This window comes from Mus musculus, chromosome 7 (assembly GCF_000001635.26).
Source record: "Mus musculus strain C57BL/6J chromosome 7, GRCm38.p6 C57BL/6J".
NCBI classification, from domain to species: domain Eukaryota; kingdom Metazoa; phylum Chordata; class Mammalia; order Rodentia; family Muridae; genus Mus; species Mus musculus.
The window spans coordinates 64215698-64237069 of NC_000073.6; the positions used below are offsets into that span (position 1 = coordinate 64215698).

Consider the following 21372-nt stretch of genomic DNA (forward strand, 5'->3'; position numbering starts at 1 on the left):
ACTGTAACAGCAGAAAGCTGACTGATACAGAAGTAAGGAGTCTCTGAGACACGCATATGCCAAGTTCACCAGAGGAACTCTGGGAAGGAGAGTGGGCTGAAACTGGGCAGGGAAGATTGCTCATCAGTAAATAAAGACCCGTGGTGTGAGCATGGGTGAGAGCGGTGGGTGGTGTGAGCATCAGTGAGGCTGCTGATGGAGAGAACAAAATGAAAGTGAAGCAGGCTAAGGGCAGAGCCCAGCCTTGGCATTGAGAAGCACTGACCACACAGAAAAGAAAACCTGGAGCTTGTGGTGCCCAGGAACCTGGGAGAGATGCCTAAGGGAAGATGCGGCTATTGAGTCAGATGACCTAAGGATGTGACATGAAGGGAGCTGGGTGATGCCCTTGATGTGGGCATCAGTATTGTCGCTGGTGATCAACGCCAGAGCATTAGATAAGCAGAAAGATGCATCAAAGCAAGCAGAGGAAGAAGAGGAGGGAGTGTGTCGTGGACAACCCACCAGCAGAGCCTGATGGGAGGAAGGCAGTAGGGAGAGGCTGTCAGCAGAGGGTCCAGTGGTTCTGACACTGGCTGTGTTACCATGACAGGCCCCTCATCCCACACTTACCAGGGGATCAGGCCCACTTCTTTCTCCCTCCTATTCCACTGAGTGAGCACCCTCAGTCCTTGAGGCCTTCCGTCTGTCACTGTACTACATTGAGCCCTTGAAACTTCCAGTTCATCACCACACTGTAAGTGTCCTCAAGGCTCCTGAAGCCTCCCTCCCTCCATCACCACATGCATGTGCTCCTGAAGCCTCCCTCTATCCATCACCAAATGCATGTGTCCTTGAAGTCTCCATCCATCACCACATGTGTCCCTGAAGCCTCTATCCATCACCACATGCATGTGTTCCTGAAACCTCCTTCTATCCATCACCACATGCATGTGCCCTTGAAGTCTCCATTCATCACCACATGCATGTGTCCCTGAAGTCTCCATCCATCACCACATGCATGTGTCCCTGAAGTCTCCATCCATCATCACATGCATGTGCCCCTGAAGCCTCCATCCATCACCACATGCATATGTCCCTGAAGTCTCCATCTATCACTATACTCTATGGGCTCCTGAAGCCTCCATCCACCACCACATTACACAGCTCTAAGGTACCTGCCAGAGCTGTTTTAGCCATAATAATCTCTAGCTCACATTTCTCCCGAAATAGCAACTTGCATTATATCTTTTGCCTCTGACCCATTCACAGTCACATTCTCCCATCATTAGAGGACTATCAGCACACCTCTGGTACCTTTTAGTTTGTGTTTCAGCATCCTTTCCTTAAAATATACCCATCAATCAATATGTTATTTGCTTCAAATATACATATTAGGCCAACTAACTCTTTGTGCCCATCAGGAACAGTGGTTCACAGTATCAAGATCTTCTTCATCAGACTGCCAGGCCACAGTTGACTGTGTGTGTACATGTGTGTATGCCTGTGTGTGCTGGTGCATATGTGTCTTGGGTGTGTGCATGTGTGAATACTTATGTATATGTTCATAGCATTAACCATGGATGCATAACTTCACCACGTGCACACTGAGGCATTGTTTGCAGGAATAGGAATGTGTACCTTACAATGTGTACGTGCATCTGTACTATTCGTGTGTGTGTGTGTGTGTGTGTGTGTGTGTGTGTGTGTATGCACACATGCACATAGAGTTCAGGGTGTCCCTGTGCATATCTTAAAATGAGTGGGGGGTGGTCTTGGTACCTTTTCCCAATATGCTTGTTGTGGATTGCAGCCACTGGGAAGCCTGGCCCCTCCTGTGGACACCAAAGCCACAGAGAAGGAAAAGAAGCCACCCACAGCCACCACCAAGGGGAGAGGAAAAGGAAAAGGCAAGAAGAAAGGCAAAGTGAAAGAGGAAGTGGAGGAAGAGACGGACCCCCGGAAGCTTGAGCTGCTCAACTGGGTGTGTGCTCACGTGCTCGTGTCCTTGCCCGTGTGTCTTCAGAGTTCTGGACTGGCATTCCCCAAGTTCTCCGGAAGAGACTCCCTTGTTACCTTTGCTTCATCCCTGCCGGGATGGGGGACAGATGGGTTAATGTCAATACTTCATGGCAATAGTGTGTTCACTTCAATGTAGCCGTCGGTGGTCACAGCTGTTTCGTAAGGAGGAGTGGTTGTCCCTGTGGCATATGCTTGCCACTGCAGAGGGAGACCTGGAAAACATGCATGATGGCTCCAGCCTCCCAAGCCGGAGGCTAGCTACTGCTAACCACCTATCACTCCTTTCTACACTACCACTTCAAAAGGGTTTTGTGGCATGAATTCTAAATATGTGGTTTGTTTCCCATATTTTCCTGCCCCAAATGTCTGCATGTCTGCCAAGCAGAGAGAGCTACTACTGAGTAAATGACCAGAACTTCCTTTCAGAGTGGTACCTTGGTTCCATAAATAGGAGCGTGTGGTCATCACTCACCCAACGGCACCCTAGTGGACTATGACATGCCCACATGGTCTGACCACTGCCAAAAATGCTCCCCAGTCAAGGAAACAGCAGAGAGAAACTTAGCAGGGCAAACGCTGGGATGGCTATCTTTAATTCATTAGAAATTTGTTTAGATTCATTTTTACTATTTTACATGTGTAAGTATTTTGCCTGCATATGTGTATGTGCACCACCATGTACATACACCTAATCCCTACAGAAGTCAAAAAAAGGCACTGGGTCCCCTGGGATGGGAGTTAGCAGGGAGGTTGTGAACTAACATGTTAGCCCTGAGAATTGAACCTGGGTCCTCCTCAAGCACAAGAAGTGCTTGTAACTTCTGAGCCAACTCCATGGCCTCTTTGACTCTTTTTGTTGTTGTCGTTTTGTTTTGTTTTGTTTTGTTTTGTTTTGTTTTGTTTTGTTTTTCGAGACAGGGTTTCTCTGTGTAGCCCTGGCTGTCCTGGAACTCACTCTGTAGACCATGTTGGCCTCAAACTCAGAAATTCGCCTGCCTCTGCCTCCCAAGTGCTGGGATTAAAGGTGTGCGCCACCACGCCTGGCTCTTTGACTCATTTTTAAAAGATAGAATCCCTTACAAACTTTGACAGAGCATGAGGGGACCAAACTGAAAGCAGAGGGGAGAAGGTTAAGGCATGGTTATTCAAAGGAAACAACCTTGGGAACCACAGACTGTCGTGCAGGCCCTTAGTGCAGCTCTTGACAGTCATATGTGAGGCCATGGGCTCAATTTCCAGCACCAGGTTAACAAAACATGCCCCCAACACACACATGCATGCACGCACGTGCACAAAGCAAACAAACAAAATATCAAAACATTCCGGAACTTTCCATGGGATGTCCTAAGGTCTCATGCCTGGAGTCTTCTGGGAGGCCACTCATGGTCTCCCTTCTGGATTTCCTGCAGGTGAATGCCCTGGAGCAAGCCATGCTGGATGCTCTTGTCCTAGATCGGGTGGACTTTGTAAAGCTCCTGATTGAAAACGGAGTGAACATGCAGCATTTCCTCACCATCCCGAGGCTGGAGGAGCTATACAACACCGTGAGCATCCCGGGAGGAAGGGTGGAGGCGAGCTAGCACCGCGAATATGCTCATCATTGATGCATATTATTCCCCCCAAAAGTGGGGGGCAGAGTATAGACTGGGGCAGCTTCAGCCAGAAGACACATATGTAGTGAGAGTCATCTCCTTCTCACTTGCTCCTGGACAGTGTGCATTCATCATATTCTTAGCAACTATGCCATACCAGACAGCCAGTCCTTCCAGCTGCAGTGGACAGATGATCCTCGCTGTGCAGTGGGCTCACATCTTTATAAAGCCATCTCTAAAGTATCCTAAGATGACAATGTACTTGATGGTCCCAGCCCACTGAACATCACGACTTAGTAACATAGACCACTGAAGCATCAGGCATCTCCCTGGGGCATGGGGCTTACCAGGAGCTGCAGCTCATGGGACTGTACATCACTAGCCTGGGGAAAGGGTTCCGATTCTGTTTATCTAGAAGGCCTGTGTGGTGCTCGTGCCAACAGGGAAAAGTCTAAAATCAGCCAGACAGTAAGCCTGCATCTACACGGTATGCTTGTGAAGCAAGAGGACGTCATACCCTAAGGCATCAGCCAACTGAACAGTCACCGGGGTTGTTACTCAGTTGTTGCTTGGGATCCTCGAGTGTCCAGGGGCTACACTGAGAACAAGGGTTAGCAGTCAGGAGCGGTGCTGTCTCAGAACAGGAAGTGGTAGGATGCAATTTACTTTGCCTCCACTAGAACAATTCAAGTTTTAGAAATTTATAACTCCTTCCCCAGTCTGACCTTCAGTGGCAGAAATGGTGTAAAACATGCAGGTATTTCACACTACAAGAACACCGAAAGTATTCAAAGTATTTCACACACGTTTGAGTGGGGTAACCACAGCCAGTTGTCTTATAAAGGAACTGAGCCAGGAGTACACTACAGGCTCCACATTTCAGTGGGGCAAGATTTTGCTCAAGAGTTGACGAGCCAAGTGTGCTTACTGTGGCTGATGCTTCCCTTTCAGAGACTGGGCCCACCAAACACCCTTCATCTGCTGGTGCGGGATGTAAAGAAGGTGAGCCCATTTGCCCCCTCTCAGCCCTCTGCCAGCATCCATCACTAAAGTAATTCTTAAAGATAATCTTCTGTTTTTAAGATATTTTATCTTCGGATTTAGGATGTAGGGAATAATGATTTCATCTGTTCATAGTAAGAGTTTACTTATAACCTCAAAGAGCAGAACAAAGGGCCAGGGACATAGATGGCTGTAAAGTGCTGGAAAGCGTGAGAACTGAAGTTGGGATTTCTGGAATCAAGTAAATGCTAGGTGGGGTCTTATGCGATGACTCCGCAGGTGAAGGTGGTTGCTGATGAGTTTGATTGCCTGAGTCTCATCTCTGGGACTCATATGGTAGAAGAAGAGAGCTGATTCCTACAGATTTTTCTCTGACCTCAACAGGTGAACTGTGGTGTGCGTGCTCAGGCGCACACGCACACATACACACACACACTTGCTCTTTCTCTCTCCCTCTCCATATACATTTACATATGCATGTACATATACATATCATTTTTAAATCTAGTCTGGATGGGTATGATACCTGCCCCCTCCATAACTGTAGCCTGCCAGAGGTAGAGACAGGGAATCCCTGAAGTCAGCTGGCAAGCCCCAGGTTCATTGCAGGCTCTACTTCAGTATATAAGATAAAGAGAAGTTGAAGAAGACACCAGAAATCAATCTTAGATCTCCATACACATGTGCATACATGCACAAACACAGATACATATATGCATATCAAAAACCACATTCAGATGATAAACAAAAATAAAACTTGAAATGGTGGGTGGGCGAGGGGGCTAGAATAAACTTTGTCACAGCCTAGGAACGCACTGACAATTGCTTGGTTATAGTAGTTTTAGCACCAAGGTGACCTCAGAAGTGTCAACAGGAGGCTCCCCAGGAAGTCTGTATGTATGTCCTATGGACTGCATCAGAGGTTCTCTTAGCCTTTGCAATCTCTTAGGGAAGCTGCTCTCCTCACTCTCCAGGGCTCCCCACTATGGACAGACTGTGTTCCTGTGGGGTTTCCTTTCTCAGTCCTACCCTGGCATCTCTTGTGTCCTGCCATCACAAGTTAGAGATGAGATTAGATTCTCACAGGAGCAACCCGTCTCCCTAGAATGAGGGAATGGGACTCCTGGACAGCCTGGTTACATTTTGTATCGATAATCAGTTCTAAGAATATGAAAAAAATTATTTCTACAGAGCAGAATAAAATCAGTGGATCTGGGAAATGGGGGGACCTCAGAGGCCTCTGGTCTAGAGTCTTGTTCCACACACAAGAATTCTGCTTCCTCCCTCAAGACCCAAGTGGAAGACAGTGCAAACTTTCAAAGTGAGAGCTACCCAAGTTCAAGCTCAACCACTTCTCAGCTGAATGCATGACTTCAACAATCACTCCTTCTCCTGTAGTCCTCCTTCCTACCACTTGATTCCCTGTTCATAAACACCACCTCCAAACTGCCATGGCTGCAATATAAAGTTCAAGCTTGTTCCAATACTCACAAATTCCCACTGATCCTGGCCCTTGCTCAAGACTCCTCCTACCACAGTCCACTACATCTACACTGACCCATCTGAACATGGGGAGGCCTGGGAGGCTATATCCTGCCTGGGACACACTTCCTCCCATCCACAGCACCCACTCTTTCTCATCTTACCTCACCATCCCTGCTCCTCTGTTCCTATGTCACCATTTCTTGGAAACCCTTACTCGCCCTAACATCCCACCTTGGAATCAACAGACCCTCCTTCTGTGAGTGACACATGTTGCTGCACTGATCTCTTTACAGCCTCATCCCACTCCCCCAGCATCCAGCTCCTTAGAGAAGGCCTACATCTCCTTGTCACCAGTAAGAGACCCTTGTTCTGGGATGTGCTCATTGGTAGAGTACAAACCTACCATGTAGGAAACCCTGAGCTCAATCCACAGCACTGAGAAAAAAAAGTCCCATTAATAAGCAATACCCAACATGGCCAATGACCATAATCAGAGCAGAAGAAATGCATATTTTATTAGCAAAGTATTCAGCCAGTATAAAAAGTCTGCTTATAAAAAGGACATTCAGTGGATCCCAGGGTACCAACGTCATTTCAGTTCTTACAAAATCAATGACACAATGACATATGAACCAGTCTGGGATGTGGAGGAATGGCACAATGCAGGAAGGGCCTCTCTTCAGGCCATTGCTTCTCACCATTGGGACTGTGTCCCAGCAAACCCTCTTCTGCATTGATTAGATTCAGTCCTTTTGGTAGCTCCTAGTCATACCACAGCTACTGGCTGTGTTTTACTGAAGATCCAGTGTCTCCAGAGTCCCTGAGTACCATTTGTTAAGACCTAGGTAAAATATTAAGGCCTAGATGGAATGTTAAGGCCTAGGTAACCGTTACCTGGCTAGCCTGGTAATAGAACTGCTTTGTATAGTTACCCACAATAAACTTAGACCCAAACCAACCTCCCAGAAGTACTTCCTGCACCTGTGTATAAGCCTTTATGGTATTTGTTTTTATAAGGTGCCCCTAGGATGAACCTCAGTGTAAGAGAGACTTCTGCACCGATATAAGAAACTCTTTGAAATAAGACTTCCATTTTGAGTAAGGGTCGAGTAAAGTTTAAGTTCCCAAGACCTCCTTCTACTTGGCAGAAAGAGACATCTGTGGGTAACTGACACCCTGGTTGGCAAGTTAAGACATGAGTGTTAGACAAGGCAAGCCCCCTGCCAAAGATGAATTTTCCAACCAATGGGAACAGGATAAGTGTACAACAAATTCATGTTCCTAAGGAAACCCCCTAGCCCTAAAGCTTGATTGGTGGAATAATTTGCCACAGATGTTTGTAGATCTTGACTCAACGTCACAACCAGCTTCTGGGTCTGGGTTTGTGACGCTGACTGATCAACCCTACCTGAGGTGTATGCTCAATAAACTATCTCTGTCTGACTGAGATTGGTGTTTGAATGGTTTGTGAGGTAACTCCCGAACCTCATCACCATTTAAAGCTTTCACTAGTGAGACTCCAGTTCTAAGAAATACTCTGGTCTCCTACGGGTTTCCATGAGACTCACTACTTCCTCCATGAAACTCGGCCCCTCCCTGAGGCTAGCTCTTCCTCTACAAGGGCTGATCTAGGGTATGTGACATCCAAATACATCTGCTTTTAGGCCGGGGCACCACACTGCTCCCTCCACCTCCATATACCAGCTACTGATCACTCTATCTGGCCACAGGTGTGCCATGGACTCTATAGTAGTTGAGTGTCCAACTTTTTATTCTCAATAGAAGTCAATTTCTGGGATATAATTCAACCTGTCATTCCCGTATATCATATGGTAACAGAATGAACATCGTTGTTATAGTAACAACCAGTTGCTCCTGGGATGGTGACACACTGTGAACTTCCTTTCTTGCAGAGCAACCTTCCACCTGATTACCACATCAGCCTCATTGATATAGGACTGGTGCTGGAGTACCTCATGGGCGGTGCCTACCGCTGCAACTACACTCGGAAAAGCTTCCGGACTCTCTACAACAACTTGTTTGGCCCTAAGAGGGTAGAGCTCAGCAGACACACAGTGTCCTGTGCCTCCCAGAGTAACATGTGGTTCCTTGATGTGCTTCCCCAAAAGCCCACCTGTGCAGAATGCAACTCTTCACCTCACCTGTCCCAAACTGACATCACCCCACCTCTGCCCTGACACCCAGTGCAGGGCCTCCTAGCTTTCACATGCAGCCATTCACATCGCCTCTCAAGACTGGGCCAGGCAGTGCAACCTGTCAAGCATGTCTGTCCTCCCCTCCTTCCTACAATAGCGCCCCCTCTGGGCCCCATGCCTCTGCTCTCTCAGCCCGTTCTCCTCCCCACTGATCACTGGCGCTCCTGTTGTCTTCCAAGGCAAGGAACAAGGAAAAGCATCTTTTGCCCACAAAAGTTTAGGGCTCCCCGCTGTTCAACCATAGCCAACCTCACTGTACATCGGAGTCATCCAGGCCAGCTGCCACACACAAGCCTTCCCCACCCTATCCCAATAGACCCTATTCCTCCATCAAAATCAAAGCTAACTCCTGGCCTGCCACATTGCTTCTTCTTGCTCCAGCCTGTTAAACCTCCAATAAATGTCAGATCTGTGGGAAGCCTTCCTCACTCTCACTCCACAGTTTGTACAGAGAGCGAGAGCCTCGTTTGGTTCTACTTACAAGGAAGGCTTTGTGTCTGTCTGTCCTTCCCAACTGACTTCTGTTGACAGAAGCAGTTTCCACATGAAAGCGTTGACTCACCTGGATGTTGTCATTAATTAATAGTGATACAAAATATTGACACTTCTTTTCCTGCTTCTTTGTTATGCAGCCGAAAGCACTTAAGCTTCTGGGAATGGAAGTAAGTAGGACATGTTTGTGGCAGTTTATTTACTATATATACCTTTGTCATTCTGTGGAAGCAAAAATTGAGCAATGTTTTCCATGAATAAAGTACTTTATACAACTCACCAAAATCTTAGATGAATTGGCTGAATCATAAAAAAGCGCATATACCTTTAAAAAATTAAACTGGTTTGTGCACACACGCGCCTGCCTGTATATAGGGGGGGGGGCTATGTTTTTCTGCACACATGCACATGTGTGTTTGTGTGTGTGGCCTGTGTTTTCCTCTGTGTGTGTGTGTGTGTGTATGTGTGTGTCTGTGTGTAGCGCCTGTGTTCTTTCATGTGTTTAGATGTGTGCAGGTCAGAGGTTGTCACCATGTGTTTTCCTCAGTTGTTACCCCCTGTATTTACTAAGGCAGGAGCTTTCACTGAATCTGAGGCTTGCTAATTACAACTACTCTATCTAACCAGTATGGCTTGGGGAAACCTCCTGCCTCTGATCTCCAAGGCCTAGGACTGCTGGCAGGTGTGGCAGCTGCCCAGCTTTTACATGAATTCTGAGCATCTGAACTTAGTCCTTATACTTCAGAGACAAGCATGTTGTCCACTGAGCCAGCTCCTCAACCCAAGATTATCATTATCATTTTTAAAATTAATTTTCTTTTTTATTGAGTTCATACATGCATATAATGTGTTTTAATCAATCAAATCCACCCTCATTAACCACTAACTCCCTCCAACTCCTCCCATATCCTCCCTGCCCCCATCCTTCCCTCAATATAATACTCAGCTCCCAGTCCTGGTTTTGGTTTATTTTTCATTTCCTGATGACAGACACTGGAAATAAAAGTTCATTTCAGGCTTCCTGCCTTAAGAGTTGAGTTAAAGTTGGTAATTTTCATTTTCCTCAAAGTCACTTCATCTAGACTCTCACGTTCACTTTTACAAGCTTTCACACAACATTCTGGCCTCTTCTGCCCGCCTAAGAGCTTCAGTGACGTGTCATGCTTCTTCTGGGTTATCTTTTTAATTACATTTTATTTGTGTGTGTGTGTGTGTGTGTGTGTGTGTGTGCATGTTTGCGTGCACACGTGTGCTCGAATGTGTATTACACGACAGTAGAGGTCACAGGACAACGTGTAGAAGTCAGTTCTCTCCTTCCATCATGTAGGTCCTGGGAGTTGAACTCTGGTCCTTAGACTTGGCAGCAGAAACCTTCTGGGCCACTGAGTTTTTTAAAAATGCACATATCCCCCACCCACCCCCTCTCTTTCCCCTCCATCTTATTTTTTTGAGACGTAGTCTTTCACTGAAGCTGGGCCTCGTTGATTAGCTAGACCAGCTTGGCCACCAGAGCCCAGGGATTGCCCTGTCTCTGCTTCCCAGTGCTGGGGTTATGGGAACAGGCTGCTTCAGCTGGCTGTCTACGCCGCACAGGGACACAGACTCAGTTTCTCATGCTGTACAGCAACCCTGTTACCTTTATTTTGAGGCAGAATCTCACTCAGTTGCCCAGATTTGCTGTTGACGCACTCCATAGCCCAGGCAGGTCTTGAACTTGTTTACCTCCTGCTTCGGTCTCCGGGTGAGTTGGTGTTATAGCCCTGTTTCCACCAGGCCCCACTTTACACTGTGTCTATCAGTTTCTAGTTCAGCTACATCTTACAAACAAGTATTGGTGTTCTGCTGTGTTGGAACATGTCCCTGAAGAGACAAACAGTGACTTCACCTTTCCTGTTGTGCTATCAGTATTTGGTTGATGGGGAGTTGGGGGGGGGGGGGTCTCCTCCATTAAAGAAAGCCCTTTGGGGGGGGCGTGGAACTGAAGCTGCTCACCCAGTGGGATAAATTATTCAAATAGCAACATTCCTTTTCAGTTCACTTGCTTTAAAGTGATTTGCTTTTCATAATAAAAACTCCGTGCCTTCTCAAAGGAATCAGTAAGCGGAATGACGACCAGAGCCTAGGCTTACAAAGTCTCTTAGCGCTTCTGACCCGGAAGTCTCCAGAACTATTTGTTGCCCGTTGAGGAGGAAACCTTTTTTTTTTTAAAGTGTGTTTCTCTCCCCCTCAGGATGATGAACCCCCAGCCAAAGGCAAGAAGAAAAAGAAGAAGAAGAAAGAGGAAGAGATTGACATCGACGTGGACGACCCCGCCGTGAGTAGGTTCCAGTACCCGTTCCATGAGCTCATGGTATGGGCCGTGCTCATGAAGCGCCAGAAGATGGCGGTCTTCCTGTGGCAGCGTGGGGAAGAGTGCATGGCGAAGGCCTTGGTGGCCTGCAAGCTCTACAAGGCCATGGCCCACGAGTCCTCCGAGAGCGAGCTGGTGGATGACATCTCCCAGGATCTGGACAACAATTCCAAGTGAGTATCTCGAGGGAATCTGAGGGCGAGGCTGCCTGCGGTCTGGTGCTCTCTGCCTTGAAGGCGTGCCAACTGTACTTCTCATTTAAGGACCATGTGGTTAAGGCTTACTCATAAAGGGCTTTCCCGATCACATCTGTCAGTATTATTTCTGAGTTGTTACCGATTTAGTCTGCTGCCTTCTCATGCATACATATGATCAAAGACAGTAAAATCAATTTCTATAAAGAAATATTCACGGCTGCTGTATATAAACTTCAGCACATCTATGTGTTGGGCACTGGATGTCAGGAGAACTTCTGGATTTTTCTTCCCCTAGAGCTGGGGCAGATGTCCAAAGAGGGGTAGTAGTGCCCTTTTCTCTTCATATAGATTAGGCCCTTGGTGGTCTTTCTGTTTAGCTAGTTTCTCCTGACGGCAGGCCTAGCTAAGGAGAGCAGAGTACTGCCAGATTTCAATGCCAGATCTCCTTTTCCCCTACATCAGCTGTCAGAACCTGGTCGGGTGGGGCCCTGGACTTGATCACATTTGGACTTGGTCACAGGAAACATTCAGCAATTCATAGGTTACAGCTTATGTTTCCTAAGCCCGCCCTGGTTCTGCAGACATGTCTGCTACGGTAAGTGATAATTCTGAATCTGCTTGCTTGCCCCTGCAGTCTGGGGACAGCAGTCTTTCCTGTGATGAACTGAAGGGACCTGCTTGTTCAAGGGATTGAGTGTTGTTAAGAGAGACCAGCTCTTTGCAAGTTTGTCATGTGACAGACTGGAAAGCTGGAGGCCAGAAATGACGTTATGGGCACATGAACTTGGGGCAGCCGAGCCAGGCAGCTGAGCCGGCATCTCACAGCTCTGCTTGGAGTCTTTCTGCTTGCTGTCTCTCTGGTTTCTGTGATTTTCACATGATTAGCTGGTTTCCAAGGGTTAGACCCCAAGGCTTTAAATGCTTTTCTCTTGGGTTTATTTTACCTTATTTTATGAGGTTTTTGCCCATTTGTGTGTGTGTGTGTGTGTGTGTGTGTGTGTACCATGTGCATGCATGCATGGTGCCTGAGAAGGTCAGAAGAAGATGTTCCGATCTCCTTGAACTGGAGTTACAGGTAGTTGTGAGCCACCATGGGGATGGTTGGGAACTGAGCCTGGCTCCTCTGCAAGAGAGACACATGCTCTTAGCCACTAAGTCATTCCTGTAACTCCAGAACCCAATGCTTTTAAAAACAGAGATATGTTCACCTACCTTGGGTTTCTGGATGTGGTCCTGCCTTCTAGAGAGCCCCTCCCCCACCCCCCCACCCCCCACCCCCCCCCCCGGTGATGTGTCACCCTGAAGCCTAGGATCAGGCCCAGAAAATACTGTACACTCCAGAATCTTCAATGGACAGGAGTGGCCACTCTCCTTCCCTCATCTCCATCTTGATAACTGCAACAAAATCTCCTATACATGGAGAGGCAAAACCAGAGGAGGAGAATGGTAACTATGTAACTGTGTGGTAACTATAGTGATAACTATTTTAACCACATCCCATGACCAAAAAAAAAAAAAAAAAAAAAGGCAAAGGAGACGGAAATGACTCTAGCTGTCATTAAATATTGGACTCAGGGTCATGAGGAAAAAGAAATAACAAACTAGGTTCAAAATTCAGTTGTGTCACTTTCTAGGTGCCCCTTACTCCTACACTTCCCCTGCTGTGGTTCTGTGTCCTATCTTACTGCTGGGGTGTGTGAACTCTGCTTGGGCAGACAAAATGGGTAGCGTTAGGCTAAGAATTTAGCCTAAGATAGGGGGCTCAGCCTGAGTGAGAAACAAGGAAGGCTGAGGCTGAGGAGACAGGAGTTTCCAAACTCCGGGGTGTCCAGTTGTTGCTGGAAACCTTGTGGAGTCTGGAACTGGGCCGCATGGGTCTGCAATGACCAGCCTGTGGCAGGTGGAGACAGGGGGTACAATTCCAGCTTAGCTTAGCTGTGAGTGTCCAGGAGCATGGAGGGGTCTTCTGTGGGAGACGAAGGTGTGGAGGATCTATATGATGAAGGCTCCCCCCTCACAGTGGTTCTTGATGAGAGAGAAAGTCCATGCTTGTCCATAGTGTTTATTCATTGTTCAGCGTGGAAAATGGGTGACTACAATTTCCTCAGGGAGAACCAGAGATTAAATACCTTTTACAAGAAGAAGTGTCCAAGAAGGGAAGCTTATTGGCTAAACCCTCAGGGTGGCCCATCTAGATAACTCATTTACATGGAGAACTCTGTGCTCTAAGCTACATGACTAGGGGTCACAATCCTAATGTGGGGTGCTATGGTCACATGCTCCAGGACTCGAACCATATCGGGAGACGATAAAACACCTACCGATCTCAGATATGAGAATACTGGAGTTTCTGAATCCGTTCAACCTTCCCAGTTTTTGTCTGGTGACCCTTGCCCCACACCCTGCCATTAGCAATCAGATCTCTTGCTCTGGGCCCTATGACAGCTACACTCTGTTTTATTGCACAGAGCATGTTGGACTATCTTGGAATCAAGGACTTGTTGAATGAAGTCTTACACAACACATGAAAAGCTCACGGTTAAAATGTTTGACTTTTAGCAAACATGTGGGGTATGGCCAACACCCACCGTTAGAATCAGAACCTAACCAACCCCCAGAAGTCATCCTGGTGATCCGAATGCCCCATTCCTTGGGGTTCCAGAAGCAGCCACTGGTTACCACTCGCAATCCCATAGATCTTGCCTGTTCCATCTGCCCCACTGTTGCTATGTACAGCCCAAGGAAAAGAGCTTTGTCTCCTTGGGGCCTGAGGGACACAGCTAGTTCACCTAAAGCTCTGTTGCAGGAGGAGCGACCAATCCCTTTCCTGACCAATCACAGAGCTTGCTACTTGCTGCCCCTTCCTCTGGTGACAGGTCTTGAGAATGTACAGAGGACCTCAAAGCCGCTTTAAACCCTGTGGTCTGTGTCTTGTGGCTCCTCAAGTTACCTTGGGCACACATATTTAAGTACAAACTCATAACCTCTATGGTTTTGTCACCGCCGACATCTTTTTCCCTCCAGAGATTTTGGCCAGCTCGCTGTGGAGCTGTTAGACCAGTCTTACAAGCACGATGAGCAGGTTGCCATGAAACTTCTGACCTACGAGCTCAAGAACTGGAGCAACTCAACCTGCCTGAAGCTGGCTGTGGCAGCCAAGCACCGGGACTTCATTGCTCACACCTGCAGCCAGATGCTGCTGACAGACATGTGGATGGGAAGGCTTCGCATGAGGAAGAACCCTGGCCTGAAGGTGGGTGAGCTGTGGCCATCCCATTACTAAGTGTTAAATTAAAAAATAATCAATTCATAAGGTTCCTTTGTTTGTTTGTGGGGCAATCCAGGGCCTGATATAAGTTAGATGAAGGCTCTGCCACTGAGCTACACCCTAACTCCCTTGCTTGAGTTGTAAATTGCATTCTGAGCAGCACAGTGAAGTCTCATATGATCACACTCTGTCCCACCCAAAACATACACCATCTGCGTGCCCAGTATATCTACAGTGTATTCTGCACCTACCCATTAGTCATCTACCAGATAAACTGTCACAACACTTCAATGCTTGTATTCAAGTAACCCTGAAGTTCCTTACTGACAGTCTCAAAGAGGAGCGGCTCCCAGGACACACCAGGATGTAAAATGTATGGCACCCTAGCTGTGCCACTAGGTGACGATGCTACAGGACATATAGACAACACACAGAGGAAGCACAGATCAGCACTATATGTTTCAGGCATCCACTGGTGGTTAAGGGGGATAAGGAGGACACTGTATTCCCCTGAGCAACCCCACGAAGGAGACACTACAACAGTTCTAGCTTTACAGATAAGGAATTCAAAGCTTGGAGATTAAGCCGCCCAAAGTCTGAGTTGCTCAGTATGGGATAGGACCTGAGCTGAGGTGGTTAGACACTCCAGTCCCAGTATAGCTGGCATGCCTGGCTTACAGAGCTCTTGGTACAGTCTGTGTTTTCAGCTGGAACTTACCATGATCATGCTTTCCAGATGGATCACCAACTTACGATTGATCCAGGGACTGAAGAGATGGCTCAGTGGTTAAAACCACCCTTGCAGAGGATCCAGGTTCCATTCCCAGTACCACAGTGGTTAACAAATGTCTGTAACTACAGTTCCAGGAGATCCAGTGCCCTCTTATGGTCTTCCCAGGAACTGCATTCACATAGTGCACAGACATACATGCAAACACAACATCCATGTGCATAAAAATAAATTAATCTTAAAAAGTCAAAGTATAGATCTGACCTCTGTTTCTACAGTATTTTAGCTGACAATATCTCCCTTACAGGTGGCTTAGGAGAAAATATGGAGCAATGAAAAGGTTTGAATAAGATATGTTGGGAGAAAAATCACTGTTAACAAACCCCTAGATTATCTTGAGAAACGTTTTGTTAACCCGGCTGTCTAATGGTTATACTATGGTGGCCCTATGGAATCTCAATGAGAATGGAGTCTGAACAGGACAGGCTCAGCATCACTTTTCTGAAATGTCTGGGACCAAAAGTGTTTCCAGTTTCTTTTTTGGTTTGAAATTATTGCATAGCCCTAATAAGCTATCTTGGAGATGGTATTAAGTCCAAATGCAAAATTAAGTGTCTCACATTCAATTTATATTCACAACCTAAAGATTCATTGTATTTGCTATTTCTAGGGTGCCTGACTTTTGACTATGGCTCATTACATTAAGTCAGGTGACTTCCCACCTATGGTAGGAGTTTTTCTTAGGTTGAGAGTTTGGAGTATTAAAAATGTACTCACCGGGCAGTGATAGTACACACCTTTAATCCCAACACTTGGGAGGCAGAGGCAGGTGGATTTCTAAGTTTGAGGCCAGCCTGGTCTACAGAGTGAGTTCCAGAACAGCCAGGGCTACACAGAGAAACCCTGTCTCAAAACAAAACAAAACAAAACAAAACAAAACAATCAAAAAAACAATAAAACAAAAAACAAAACAAAAAATTGCACTCATCCTGTATGGCACAGTGACTAGCAGAAGAGACTCTGCCTCTTAGAAATACAGACAATATGCCAAGCTATCCAATTCTATACAAGGCATAAATTTGCTAGATTGATGTTGCATATAGCTTTGGATATTAACAAATATAGTTTGTTTTCAGAATGGCAAGATCAAAGAGGCATTGAAGAAAACAGGTCAAGTGTGAAGTGAGGAATGCTGGGTCAGCATCACGAGTCATTGGCAGCATCAAAGCCCAGAAGGCTGCAGAGAAACAAGGCCTTTGTCTTCATAGTTTCGAATGGAGAAACACTTAGAACCTGGAAACTTAAAAAAAACAAAAAACAAAAACAAAAAACTGGCCCACCTATTTAACACACATGAGGAGAGCCAGGGATGTTCAGTGGTACAATGCTTGCCTAGCTTGCTTGAGGCCCTGGGTTCAATCCTGATGTGGCAACAGAATAAAAAGTCAAATGCACAAAGAAAGCAGATTGTCTAAAAACAGGCAAAGAGCCAGGCCAGCACTGACTGTGCTCACCTGTGGTCCTGACTCCGTGGGAGGCTGAGGCAAGAAGGTTGCAAGTCTAAGGCTTGCTGAAGAGTGAGCTTGAGTCCCTTGTACAACTTAATGAGCTGTGCGCAAACCAAAAGTAGATATAGGGCTATACCGCTTAGTGGCAGAGCCTTTGCTTGGGGTACATGATGCCTTTAATCCCAAGTACTTCAAAAATAAATACAGAATAAACTACACAAACATTAAAACTTTGTTTTCAACATATATATCTCAAAATATTAACAGATTAAGTCCCCATGTTTTACAACACCCCCTCAGCTCTCCCCTGCCCCCTGTGCAAAATTTATGCAACTGAGTGAGAGGCATGTAGACTAAAAATGTACAGAGACTTAGTTGGACCTGAGAACGTTGTACCCAGGAAGAGCAGGATGAAGACAAAGGGATGCTTCAGTCACTCAAGCATGAGGACCTAAGTTTGACTCCCCAGAACACATGTTAAAAACAAAACAAAACAAAACAAAACAGACAAACAAACAAACAAAAAGTCAGACATGCAGTCTCATTGCAGGGAGACAGGATAGACTAGACTGGTACCTGGAGTTTACAGCCAGGCAGGATACAGGCCTGTGAGAAACCCTGTATCCAAAAAACAAAACAAAGTAACCACTCCTGTGGAATGACACCTGAGGTCCTCTGGCTTCCGCATGAGCTCATACACCACACACACACACACACACACACACACACACACACACAAACACACACACACACAAGGGGGGAGAGGGAGGGAGGGAGGGAAGGGGGAAGGAGGAAGGGAAGGGGGAGGGAGGGAAGGAGGGAGGGAGGGAGGGAGGGAGGGAGGGAGAACTGATAGAATGAACAGCTAAAATGCCCCCAAGTGTCAGGGGTGCAGGTTCAGGGAAGCAAACACTGTAGAACTGTTGATAATCCTTAACAAGAAAACAGAAGGGGAATTGAAATTTCAGGGTGAAATTAAAGCCACGCACACAAAGTTGAGGTTCAGGTTTGGTTAGGATTAAACTTGGAGTCTTTATAGCAATCAGTGGAGCATAGAGAAGCACCCGATAAAACAGCAGCGAGCTACAGAATATCCTTTGATCCTCTGCGCTGAGCTCAGCCCTTCCTCTGTGAGTCACACGAACCCCCCCAACTCTCAGTACACATATTCTCATCATGCTGAAGTAGTTTTATATAAAACAGAGGCGGTACTAGATTTTAATGTAGTCACGCACTTGCTTTGTTTGGGTAGTTTGCTTTTGTGGTGTTGGGATCTAGTGCAGGGGTGCGTCCATGCAAGCAAGCACTCTAGCTAAGCCTCTGTCCCAGCTTACCTGCATGGAGAGTCAGTGTGAGATCGTAGCTTTTTAGAGTCTGGATTACACATACCATTGCTTGTCATTTCTCATCTGAAAAAACGAAAATCAGTGGATGTTTTTCAAACTTCTCATGATTCTATCAACTACCCAGCACATAAAGCCATGGATCATAAGAGCAGGGATGGCCCCTTATGTAACTGACAAGTGTGGACAGCCTAACTTTACACATTTAACTGTATACTCAGCCCTCCAGGTCCGAGGATTTCATGTTTTTGAAATCAACCAAACCCGCACCAAAAGCCTCTTTAGAGGCTTTCAAAATGTCTTGGTGGGCAAAGGTGCCTGATGCCAAGCTGGTCAGCCTGAGTTCCATCTCTGAGACCCACAAAGTTGAAGGAGAAAACCACTTTCAAAAGTTGTGCTCTGATTTCTACAAATTCACTGTGACATGGGATATGCACACGCTAGATGGGTGTTGGGTTTGTCATAAAAGAAAACAGTATTTGTAAATACATCCAAACTGAATGAGTATAAGCCATTTCCCCTCTTTACTCCCTAAGCAATATAGTATAACAGCTTTTAACCCAGCATTGACATTGCATTAGGTTAGCAACTCTCTATACATGACTCAGAGCATGCGGAAGGATGTGTGCAGATGATATGCAAATACTGTGTCACTTAATGACCATAAGTATCCACAGGTTTTGGTATCAATGGCTGGTGAATCGGTAGAGTACCCTCTGGGTCCACTAGGAGTGCATATCCAGGAAGGATTAATTCAAGAGACCTGCCCAAAATGTGGTTAGCACCGGTTCATAGGCTACCAATGGGTGATATAAAAGAGAAAGGAGAGAAAGCCCAAAATGCTGGCCCATGGTGGGGGGTGGGGGAATCCCCCCCCTGGCCAGGATGTGAGCTGCTTTGCCCTCCTCTTCCCTCTCCACTACGATGAGTTAAAACAAGTCTTTCCTCCTAGAACTTGCTTTCTTAGGTATGTTGTCACAGCACACACACACACACACACACAAGTAACCAACAGAGACTATATTTTCCTAGAATCACACCACAGCTTAAACCTTGGTTTGTTCCTCCTCTCATAGGTCATCATGGGGATCCTTATCCCACCCACCATCTTGTTTTTGGAATTCCGTACATATGATGACTTCTCCTATCAAACATCCAAGGAGAACGAAGATGGCAAAGAAAAGGAAGAAGAGAATGTGGTCAGTGACACCCAAGAGGGTCGCGTGGCTCTCACTTTCAGTGTTAAGATTTGGTTTACCATTTAGAAAGCTTGCTAACAGGGGCACTTGGAGAGTTTTCCCTTGTTAAGTCCACTTTGTGCTGGAAAGGTCCACCTGCCATGTGTTGGGAATGGCCTAATCCCACCTGCAGGCCACCTGCCAGGTGTTGGAGATGGCCTAATCCCACTTGCAGGCCACCTGCCAGGTGTTGGAGATGGCTCATTCCCACTTGCAGGCCACCTGCCAGGTGTTGGAGATGGCTCATTCCCACCTGCAGGCCACCTGCCAGGTGTTGGAGATGGCCTAATCCCACTTGCAGGCCACCTGCCAGGTGTTGGAGATGGCCTAGTCCCACCTGTAGGCCACCTGCCAGGTGTTGGAGATGGCCTATTTCCACCTGCAGCCCGCCTGCCAGGTGTTGGAGATGGCCTATTCCCACCTGCAGCCCGCCTGCCAGGTGTTGGAGATAGCCTATTCCCACCTGCAGCCCGCCTGCCAGGTGTTGGAGATGGCTCATTCCCACTTGCAGGCCACCTGCCAGGTGTTGGAGATGGCCTAGTCCCACCTGTAGGCCACCTGCCAGGTGTTGGAGATGGCCTATTCCCACCTGCAGCCCGCCTGCCATATACTGTGCTGTTTTCCAGGATGCAAATGCAGATGCTGGCTCGAGAAAGGGGGATGAGGAGAATGAGCACAAAAAGCAGAGGAGCATTCCCATTGGAACAAAGATCTGTGAATTCTATAATGCGCCCATTGTCAAGTTCTGGTTTTACACAGTAAGGCCCTCCCTGACGATTGCCCTTGGTCATGTGGGGAATACTGAGAACTACAATGGGATCAAGAAAAACTTCTAAAGTTTCAAAAGGTGTCCAAAAGTTCATTGAGCTAAAATCAAAACTAGGACCAGCTGAGAGCTTTATAATTAGATCACAATACATTGTCATACATATTTTATGTATGTAAGGGTATTGGCTATCCGAGGCCCCCCATGATTTCCTGAAGCAAAATAGCCATATTCTATATGCTGAAAGGATTTTTAAAATGCTTTTAGTAATCAAAATTTAGGGAAGTTTTGTTTGGTTTTAAGATAGACAAAATGGGGGGCTGGATAGATGGATCAATAGTTAAAAGCACTGTCTGCCCTTCTAGAGTTCCTGGGTTCAATTCCCAGCATCTACATGGTGACTCACAACTGTCTGTAACTGCAGTCCCTGAGCATCCACCGATGCCAGGCACATGGTACTTAGACATACATACAGCCAAAACACCCACAGACAGAATGATTTTTCAAATAAATGTAAGAAAATGTTTTTAAACATTTTTAAACATTAAAATGACTAATGAATTAAAGAGCAGAGTCACAGATCCCTTTTCCCCACTAACTTGACATGGATATTTTCTATCACTTTAATACTGATCAGCCCGTAAAGAGAACAGGGTTCCTTCTGCTCATGGTACTGATGTTTCAGTCCCTGTCAGTTGGTCCTGGTGTTCTTGGACCTGTGGTAAGGTGGCGCACCATAGCTGGGAGTCTGTGGCAGAGCAGAACCACACTTCCCACAGCTGTGGAACAAAGGAAAGTAAACAGAAGGTGCTCAATCCCAATATTGCCTCAGAAGGCCCGCCCCCACTGACCTCCTTCTGGGCCCCAGCTCTTAAAGGCTGCACCACAGGCTGGGAACAAAGCATTTAACACATGGGCCAATGGGAGCATTTCCAATAGAAACAATAGCAAGGCTGAACCCAGATCATAAACACACTCAGAGTTAACGGAAGACTGTCTTCTCCAAAGCCCTCACCAAACAGATGTGCTTGGAAACAGCAGGTCATTTTCCAGGCTTGGGTCTGTCTATACTCCTTTGAAAATGAGGCTCACTAGTTGCAAGAGCAGGACAGGACACAAGAACAGATTGGAGCAGTCCCAGAGTCATGCCCAGAGTAGTTTGGGCAAAACGCCATTCTGGAGAG

The 21372-nt window shown here is 46.6% G+C and overlaps 1 protein-coding gene across 4 annotated transcripts in view; it reads left to right on the forward strand.

The window, feature by feature from the left end:
• The window catches only part of Trpm1 (transient receptor potential cation channel, subfamily M, member 1), a 115938-nt gene that overhangs the window by 61863 nt on the left and 32703 nt on the right, over positions 1 to 21372 (forward strand). Inside the window, exons 11-19 of one of the 4 annotated variants that reach the window (NM_001039104.2) lie at positions 1793 to 1963; positions 3411 to 3545; positions 4545 to 4595; positions 7994 to 8134; positions 8929 to 8958; positions 11019 to 11311; positions 14360 to 14588; positions 19261 to 19383; positions 20049 to 20180. In NM_001039104.2, coding sequence (NP_001034193.2) covers positions 1793 to 1963; positions 3411 to 3545; positions 4545 to 4595; positions 7994 to 8134; positions 8929 to 8958; positions 11019 to 11311; positions 14360 to 14588; positions 19261 to 19383; positions 20049 to 20180 — 1305 coding nt within the window. Of the gene's footprint in view, positions 1 to 1792; positions 1964 to 3410; positions 3546 to 4544; positions 4596 to 7993; positions 9140 to 10883; positions 11312 to 14359; positions 14589 to 19260; positions 19384 to 20048; positions 20181 to 21372 lie in introns of those variants that run through there. The other 3 variants (NM_018752.3, XM_017322013.1, XM_017322012.2) reach the window with 3 other exon arrangements.